This window comes from Calidris pugnax, unplaced genomic scaffold, assembly GCF_001431845.1.
Source record: "Calidris pugnax isolate Ruff unplaced genomic scaffold, ASM143184v1 scaffold9, whole genome shotgun sequence".
NCBI lineage: Eukaryota > Metazoa > Chordata > Aves > Charadriiformes > Scolopacidae > Calidris > Calidris pugnax.
In genome coordinates, this window is record NW_015090778.1 from 2,768,930 (window position 1) to 2,778,807 (window position 9,878).

Sequence of the window (9,878 nt, forward strand, 5' to 3'; positions counted from 1 at the left end):
AAAAAAAAAAAAAAAAAAAGATTTGGGCTGAACAGCATACAGGATGCAATCCATTTCATGTCATACAGTTAATTTGATCTTATTTGTTAAACTTGTATTTAAACAGATGCTGTCTTGTGGTGTTGCCAGAAATACAATGGTTGATCACTTGTAAATTTTAATACACTTTTTTTTCTTTCTTCACATAAAAAAGAAGTCAACGAAATAAAAATAAACTGCACATCTCTATTGTAAATTACATGCAAAAATAGTTTGAAAGCAGTAGCTGGGGTTATTACAAACCCACAGAGGCAAGACATTCAAATGTTGGGGTCCTTGGGCGCCCTGGGCTGGGCCCCTTCATTTCCAATCTCTTGCTTTTGTGGATTCAAGTCAGAGCTGTATTTCCATGGTGCTTGGGCCAGTGGCTTTAGCACCATTCAAAAAAAAAAACGAAGAAAAAATACTCCCCCCCCCTCCCCATCCCGGCCTCTGCCACGGGCTTTCCCATGGAGAGCCCCAAGGTGCTCGTATTCACAAATACGTCTCAAATTCAATTTATTTTTAGAGGACATTCTTTTTTAAAAAGAAAAATCACTTCTAAGTTTCAGCAAAAAAACACACAAAAAAAGAGAAAAGCATTTTACCAATGCTTATGGTGTAACAAAGGTCAGTTAATTATTTAGACACGCTATTAATTATTCTGCAAATATATATATTTCTATTTTTATAAAATTACAATTTCATATACCTACAAGCTCCTTCATGAGCAACAAAACCATCAGAGGTGTGATGAGCCCAGCTAAGCTGTCCTTGGCAACTGAAAATGTGCTAAACTTCCATTTATTATTTTTTATTGACATTTCGGGGAGACAACCCGGTTAGATTTTTTCCAAGCTTTAGCCCACAAATTTTGCCTTTTTTTTTTTTCCTCTCTTATTTTTTCGGGGCGAGCTTTTCAGAGGCACCAGGGTACCCATCTCCCAGGGTAACCGGGGAGTGCCCAAGTCCCACAGGCTCCTCTGAAAGTCCTTACCCCCCCAAAAAGAGCTGGCTGGGGCTGAACCCCCCCTGCTCACTCCAGTCCCCCCGATGTGCCCCTGCCCGGCAGGATGGGGCCAGGAGGCATCTGAGCAGCTTTGGGCTGCTGGAAGTCTCTGTGCTCCTCTGTGGCCGTGACAATAAATCTGTGATACCCAGCCTACAAAAAAATACCATCTCCCACCCCATCCCTGCCCCAAAGAAACAAAATAATTCTCTCTGATTTTATTCCAAGCTGCCTTGTACATTTTAAAGCAAGTTTTGTGGTCAAACCCACGATGGCCCTCGCCAGGTAGGTCCCAGCTGCTCTCACGCACACCGTTCCTGCTGCTCAAGCCTCACCCCAAGAACAATCATCGTTAAGGGCGATTAGAAGCTGTTGCAATTTGCTTTGTTGCTGCTAAAAGTGTATCCACAGCGGGGGCTGGCTGAGCCCTGCCACCGTCACCTTCTTCCAAAGGTAAAAAAAAAAAATAATCAAGTTTTATTTCCTAGTGGCTCCAGCAGCTGCACTGATTGTGCCAAACCCTGCCAGTCTCATTCCTCCACCCACGCATCCAGTGCCTTATACTGACCTTTAGAAAATAACTTACTACTCTTGAAACTTCGCTGCAGCACACAGAAATTCAATTTGCTGAATAAATGGTCCACAGGCAAGTACTGCACGTTAAGGGACGCTGAAAAGTTGGGTACGTTTGAGGAAAAATACTGGAAAAATGCCATTGATGCAAGGGTATTTTTAACGCTGAACAAAATGTTGAGTCCTTTGTAACAATCTCCTGAAGCGTGAATAATGATTTAATGGAATGAACAACCTTTTTATTTGAAAATAATGTCAAAACACTTAGAAAACTGTGAGCAAGACATGTAGCACCATATTTTCCTCACATGTTAATAACCGTATGCAGTACGCACAACTGTATACATGAACAGAGCTATTTATAAAAAAAAAAATTCAGCTGGAAACAGATTCTAGCAGCAGCAGCAGATTAGAAATGACTATGAGATTTTTTTTTTTTCTGTTACGTATTATTTTTCTGCCTTTTCAAAATATTGAATTGTCCAATCAATAGTTGACTACAATCCGTGTTGTGCTTTGTCCCTATTAAACAGTTTCGTTATGTGTTTCTGATGGAAAATAATAAAGTCTCTCTTTTTCAGTAATATGGAACATCCTGGAAAGCCATATTACTGCCATAAAAATTTAATTTAAAGCACAGAACATGCCGGTGTGCCAGTGGTAGGCTTAAAATATTAAAGATTTAAAAAACAACAACAACAACAACCAACAAACCCCTAAGCATTTCCTTTCTGTACAATAATGGAGAATATATATCTTTGCTATATATTTTAAACATGGAATAGCTTTTTCTTTTTGCTATATATATGTCTTTCAAAATACATTGTCAGTATTTGTACTTGAAAAATACTGTACAAAACGAACATACTATAATTATTCTGTATAAACTTTATACATTTTATAATATCTATTCTTTTGGTCTATAGTAAACACTTAGATTGATTGGATTAACCACAGTATATGACAACACCATCCCCTTCCGAAATACACCAGTGTCTCTTACATTCATTTTCCAGAAGTCCACTTTATATTAGAACATACGTATTCAAAAGCAAATAGAGAATTTAAAACGATAAATTTCAGAACCATCAGTTCATGTCACACTCAAAACAACAATCACTAGGAAAAATGGGCTTTGCAAACCAGTGACTTCTAACTGAATAAAAGTGATTTTTAAAACAGCAAGATATAATCCACAGAAAATATATTACAGAACGTGGGAAAAAACAACTGAATTTAGGTATTTATTTAAATTTTAATCACAAAATGGAACTTGAAGAAATGCATAACTAACTGAAAACAGAAAAGCCCCTCTGATTTCGACGTCGGATCTGATTTGATACTATTAATTTTGTTCTCGTTTCAACTAATTATCCTGCTTCTTATACATGCGCTCCCTAGAGACAGGGATACAATTAGCATGCTCACGTTAATGTGTCTTTTACTTCTTAACTTTTTGTTAAAGACATTAAAACTCCTGTTGGGTAGGGAAACCATCCTACGTCCACTAGGAACATCCGGGCAGCATGCGCTAGCGTACAATAGGATTATTGCTTCAGGTACAGACAGTGCAAAATACACACTCTGTGGTCTATGGAGAGCTCTGCTACTACCTGGGGTCCGGGGGAGGAAAAGGAACCTCAATAGCTAGAGAGAAGCCATTATGGGATCTATAATGAGTATCGCTAACTCAGTCTAACAGCACTTTAAATCTGAAGACAATTATCACCAAAACTTAAAATACAACAAAAGCAATCTATAAATTAATAGTTCTGCAGTGTAGTACTAAATTATTATTTGTGCACTTTATTAGCATGTTAACTTTTCTGATTAGACATACTTAAACAATAGCTTGTTACTCCCAAAAAAACTGAGATCTACTTTTTTTTCTTTTTTCTTTTTTTTTTTTTTCCTTTTTTTATAATTTATACTGGGATCTTTCCAAGTAAATCAGGAGGATGGAACTGGTTACAATAACATAAAAACCCTACTCTGAAGCAGCACTGAAATAAAAATATAATAAAAAGCTTACTATGGCGGTTCTCAACAGTCCAGGTAAAAATGTGGCACCCTTTGAAGAGGGCTTCATAAAAATGGGAAGTGCTGAGATGCGTGCGCACACACACACACACACACGCACACATGCACACACACAAGCCCCCCCACACATAGACAGACGTGTGAACACACGTGTGCACACATACGCAGGTACACGCATACGCAAACGAAACAAAACAAAACAAAACAAAAAAGTAACGTTAAGTCAGTTTTGTTTCTGCTTCTGGTAAAGTGCTGAAGACAGAAAGGTTGGTTTGGGTGTGGTGCTATCAAACAGGAAACACATTGTCCATCTATTCAAATGCCAACCCACAACAGAAAAAAAAAAAAGAAAAAAAAAGAAAAAAGAAAAAAAAAACCCCGCTCTTCCCCCTTGAATTTACAGGGGGCCGTGTCGAGCTTCGTACTTTGCAAGGACGTTCTTGCACTTGCCCAGCTCTTTCCGTAAGTCGGCCACCTCCTGGCGAAGGGCCGAGTTCTCCTTCTCCAGGAAGGAGGCGCGGATGGCGATCTGGTTCTCCTTCAGCCGGCGCGCATCCCTCGACCGCTTCGCAGCCATGTTGTTCTTTCTACGCCTTGCCCAGTATTTGTCATCCTGCTCATTAGACACAGAAAGAAACAAACAAGGTATTAGATTTCAGTAACCAGGCCACACCAGGATGTGCTCTCGGCCACAGCCTCCCCGCCTTTTGCTGCCCTGGCCCAGCCGGTGCCAGGCGCTGCTGGGACTGAAGCTCCAGATTTACACAGCACAATCCAGCCGGGGAGCACAGATGCCTCCCTGTGTTTCTGTCAAAATGTTTACCCCCAACCCCCTCATCCTCTCGACTGTGAACTCCTCCAAGGGAAAAAGAAGCAATATTCCAGTGGTACAATCCATCCCACATCTACGCTGACCTAGTTAGTGCATCCACCTTCGCATGCGATGACTCATTCTCCACCGGTCGCTGGAGCACTACTAATTACCTCTTGTGTGTTCCTGCTCAGCTTTGCCCGCCAACACCTGGTTCGCTCTGTTTGTTGGTATCATCCATTTCATTTACCTTTCAGGTCTTTTTTTCTCTTCAAGGCCCTTTCTCTACAGTTCCCCTGTCTGCACCCCAGGAGAGCAAGTCACTGGAGAGGATTCCTTGGCACAACAAGGATGGCTGCTTTGGTACCATCCGCAAAGAGATTAGTACAATAGGCTTTGACTGGGGGAAAAAAAGCATTTGCCAGAAATAGGTCCACTAACCTCTGAAGTTTCATAAGCTCACACGCTCCCAAAGTGTTACCCCTAAAGACTTGCCTCTAGGAGATCCCCTTATTGCATTGCTGCATCCACGGCTCTAAAGTCACGACTTCATTTCACTTGATTTTTCCAGTTTTCAAATGAAGCCGCCTTCAGCGAAATGGCAGCTTCAATGTTGCTTTGAAACTGAATTAAGTTCTAGAAATTTGGAACAAGTCAGCAAATACAAAGTGGGCAGAATCTCTCACAAAAAGTGAAATTCAGCCCCCTGCAGAGTAAGTGTGACGTACAACTCAGCTCTCAAACTGGACAAGTCCTATAGCTCAAACTTCCCCTCCCAGAGCCAGACCTCCATTTTTGTGTGGCTCTTGTGTCACCAAACATGGTGGCAAAGTTCCATACCCACCACCAGGACCAGGAGCCACTTGCTCAAGCTGCCCTGAACAGACCAATACCCCACCACTCCTCCATCTTTCAGCACAAAGTATCACAGGCCTAACATCCTCTGCTGCTGCCTGCTTAAGGAACAGCAGGAGCAAAACAACTGCTACAAGTACTCTACAACTGCTTTATATTAGTTTATATTAGTGTGCAGCAATGATGATTCAGAGCCAGAGTTACCTCTAAATTGCTCTTCACCTGTACTTAGACTGGACTCCCCAAAAATCCTCTTAAAACCAAGCATGCAGCAAAAAAGCTATGACCCAAATCTTGTTTATAATTTCCCATCTCATTCCATTCTATAAAAATCAGCTTTAAGCAATTTATTAGTGTGCCACCTAGGCTTCATCCATCTTTATTTTAACAAATTGCTATGGCAAATCCCTTAATCCAGGCCCGAAAGAGGTAAGGCTGGCATTTCAAAATCACATGCAACCCAGAGACGATTGACTGCTCTAATCTGCTTACCCTCCCCCAGAACTCAACAGCCACTCCACATGCCAGGGCAGGAGCAGCACTTGGGTCACTCTGAAACGAGTCAAGGGCAACTGATGTGATTATCTCAGGGAAATGAGAGACCTTGAACTTCCAGCTCAGTCTTAGGCTGAAAACTTGTGTGCTCCACTGCTGGGTGCAAGACTGGTGTTTTCCCCCTCTGGCATGAAGGGGGAAAAAAGCATCTTTGGCAAAAGTTTGCTTTGACAAATAGGGACGCCTAGGAGAGATGACAAAATTATGGATGGCACTAAGGGGCAAACTCCAGTTTCCTTACACCTGCATGGTCATTTCTGTACTGAACACCCCTCTCTGGGCAGACCTCTGGGGACACTGCAATGCCAACATCATTGGGAGTAAAATCTGCCCAGGAAAGTCATGGCATGGAGCAGATAAACCTAACAAAAGCTGAGGGTACCACACATAAAGTGACAGCCACGTACCACCTGAACACCACTGGAATTGTGATTTCTGTGCTTTTAACATGCACAACAGTATCCTTAGGGATAAATATAGAGAAAAGCATCAGCTTCTTTCCCTAATGCTATGAATCTGGTGTAAACACATGGCATCCCAGTCTCTTCACATGTGCAGCCAGAGATTCCCATCAACTCCAGCAGGATATCAGTCTGTGTCTTGGGGGGAACAGCAACAGCAGAACGAGATTCTTCACTGACTACCTCTGACAAAAAAAGGGTCCTCTTGGACATCACATACTGAGGACAGAATTTTGCAAATAATGTCAAATTTCACAGTTGTTTGATAAGCTGAATCAGTTGATCAATTTGTTCTGCTCGTCATCCTCTTTGCTCTTCACATCTCAGAAGCAGCGAGAGGCACAGACAAGGGTTGTCTTTTTAAATTCATTATTATTATTGTAAGATATTTTAAATATTATATTAAAATACAGTTCTAGGCAGAATAATCTGTTCTGTTTTACTACAACTAGTTTAGATTCTTTCAACTAGATTAGCAGTGTTTAGTACAGCGTTCCCATTCATTATTACACACAGAGTTACAGCAACCTCCAAACGAGACACAGTCTACTCCATTCTGCCATTATCAGGGACATCCATGGACCCTGTAAGAAATGGCTTCTTCCTTGAAGAATTCACAGAGGATGGAGGAGAAGGAAACATGATCAGACTGTTTCATAAGTGGGAAATATGGGACAAAGTAAGCTTGTCCAAGGTCAGGCAGGAAGTTTCTGGCATACAAAGGAAATGAATATTGATCTCATGAATTTCAACTGTTGCATAACTAATAAGGGACATCCTCCCCTCAGTCTTATTCAGAACCATTTTATTCTACAGCACGGTCGTATTTAGTTTGGCAGATTTACTGTTCAGGAGAAAACAGATTCATGCTCCAAACCTGCACCTCAGAGAATAACTGTCACAGAATCTGTACAAACGATCTCGTCACCAGTTCCAATTTACCTTCAGGTCGTCTGGAATGAAGACTTTGCGAGCTTTCTTAATCATTGGCTGTGGTTTCAGCTCTTCTTCAGAGAATTTGCGCTTACGAGGGTCAAACATCTCCTGGCCAGGAATACTGGAAAGAGCAAGATCTGCAGGGTCAGGTTCGTAGCCAACAGGAACTTGGATAGTCTCAGGATCAATGGGACTTGGTGTGTTTCGGTTTGCTGGCAAGATCTGACCTACAGAAATAAAGGATAAATTCAGCTATGTTAGAAGCAAATACGTAAATAACATCACTGAACATGGATTTTTAGAATATCTCAACTTACTTTACAAGCAATAATTCTTTAAGCTCTCGTTGCAAATTTGATATCTACTCTTGCTAAATATTTGATTGTCCATTTTCTAGAGTGCACATTCAGATCCAGACACGCTTGTATCATTATTTTCAGAACTGGTTCCTAATTCTGGTTGCTAATCCTGGATGAACACTTAAGATCACTGAATCCAACCCTGAGTCGCACTAGACTGCTGGCAGAAGACATACTGCTCCAACTCATGCCACTTCATTAAGATCACATCCTCAAGAACAAATCATAAGTACTGTCATTTAGCTCTGATTTATCCACCACACTGTCTTCCTTTCCAGTTTTCTCATACACAGACCTCTTCATACCTGCCTTTGAGGGTACGTTTAGTTGACAATCAAACAATATACAGCACTTGCAATAGGACAGTATTTCATGAAAATGTACTTTCAAGCTGCGCTGAAACACGCCTCTAAAGAGACTGCTATTTGCTATGAAATCCTACTGGTGATATTCCAAAAAGCAGTGAAGTAAACTAGCAACGTGAAAGGCTACAATGACTACTTAAAGACGCTCTGAAAAAAACTGAAAGAACACTTATTTATGCCACATTGCTCTTTTGTGGTATATAACATCTAATAAAAAGAAGCCTATCCCGAGACAAGAATTGTTATCTCCCCCATTTTTCTTTTTTAATCTTAGATATAGCCTTTAAGACCTACAGCACCAATTCAGGCACCATTCTCACTAAAAATCCAATTTAAAATCTCAACCACAAGTTCCAAAAATAGGATCCTAAAGTCAGCTGCCTAAACATGGGCTATCCCCGGGGGCAGAATTTTCAGAAGTTTCCACATGCCTCAGAAGTACAAGGCTCACTGACTTCAGAGGGAGGCCTTCTGATTGAAGCAGATATTCCTTTATAATTTTGGCTATTAGCTAATTCACTTTGACTTTAGACATACGACAGCTTTCATAATAACTACACAAACATCCTGTGACTGCGTAATATTTCCTTACTTGTGCCTGCATCTACAATATTTAGGGTGTAAAATGGTAAACATTAAATGTCATTTCTAATTCCAAACCAAGGCCAGTGTTAACAATGTAGTTTTTATTTTAATCTAGAACATCATGGCAACAATATTGGAACTGCATAGAAAATGCACCAGGGAATTGCGTTGTGCAAACCAGGGCTTGTTAACAGAGAGTTCCTCTTTTGTAACTCCTATTTTAAAACAGCACTGATAAAATCAGCTTCCAGGAAAGACTAGCAAGGGCCTGGGAGAGGAGAAAAGGAGGATCAAAGTTATTAAAATACATATACAGCTATAGGAGAGGGAGCGAGAGGAAAGGATTCCACTACCCGCGTTGTGCCAACAGTGGAGCGCTCCTCCCTCTGCCGCTGCCAAGACCTCGGTGCTGGAAACTAGATGTTTCCTGCTGGGCCTCATTAACAGAACGAGAAACCATGGCCTGCCCGATTGCCGGCCACGACGGGGGGGACTGCAGGGCAGCGGCAGGGCAGAGCTATGGCAGCAGCAGGCAGCAGCAGGCAGAGGTATGGCAGGAGCAGGCAGGAGCAGGCAGAGGTATGGCAGAAGCAGGCAGAGGTATGGCAGGAGGAGGCAGGAGCAGGCAGAGGTATGGCAGCAGCAGGCAGGGGCAGGGCAGACGCATGGCAGGAGCAGGCAGGGGCAGGGCAGAGGTAGGCAGAGGTATGGCAGCAGCAGGCAGAGGTAGGCAGAGGTATGGCAGAAGCAGGCAGAGGCAGGCAGCAGCAGGCAGAGGTATGGCAGCAGCAGGCAGAGGTATGGCAGCAGCAGGCAGGGGCAGGGCAGACGCATGGCAGGAGCAGGCAGGGGCAGGGCAGAGGTAGGCAGAGGTATGGCAGCAGCAGGCAGAGGTAGGCAGAGGTATGGCAGAAGCAGGCAGAGGTATGGCAGGAGGAGGCAGGAGCAGGCAGAGGTATGGCAGCAGCAGGCAGCAGCAGGCAGAGGTATGGCAGGAGCAGGCAGCAGTAGGCAGCAGCAGGGAGAGGTATGGCAGGAGCAGGCAGGGCAGGGCAGAGGTATGGCAGAAGCAGGCAGCAGTAGGCAGGAGCAGGCAGGAGCAGGGCAGAGGTATGGCAGCAGCAGGCAGGAGCAGGCAGCAGCAGGCAGGAGCAGGCAGCAGCAGGCAGCAGCAGCGCCCTGTGCCCGCCCGGGGGCGCACTCGTCCGGCCGTGGGTCGGGGGGGGCGGCGTTGGGCAGCTCCCGCCCCCCCGCGTTGCAGGGAAGGAGGGCTGAGGGCAGGGGGGGCTGAAGGAAAGGGGGCTGAGGGCA

At 43.4% G+C, this 9,878-nt stretch overlaps 1 protein-coding gene across 1 annotated transcript in view; it reads right to left on the reverse strand.

The window, feature by feature from the left end:
• Nucleotides 1-865: 865 nt before the first annotated feature.
• HLF (hepatic leukemia factor) overlaps nt 866-9,878 on the reverse strand; it is a 39,371-nt gene continuing 30,358 nt past the window's right edge. Inside the window, exons 3-4 of the mRNA XM_014952903.1 lie at nt 7,265-7,485; nt 866-4,253 (exon numbers count right to left, since the gene is read on the reverse strand). Coding sequence (XP_014808389.1) covers nt 4,038-4,253; nt 7,265-7,485 — 437 coding nt within the window. The 3' untranslated portion in view covers nt 866-4,037. The remainder of the gene's footprint in view (nt 4,254-7,264; nt 7,486-9,878) is intronic.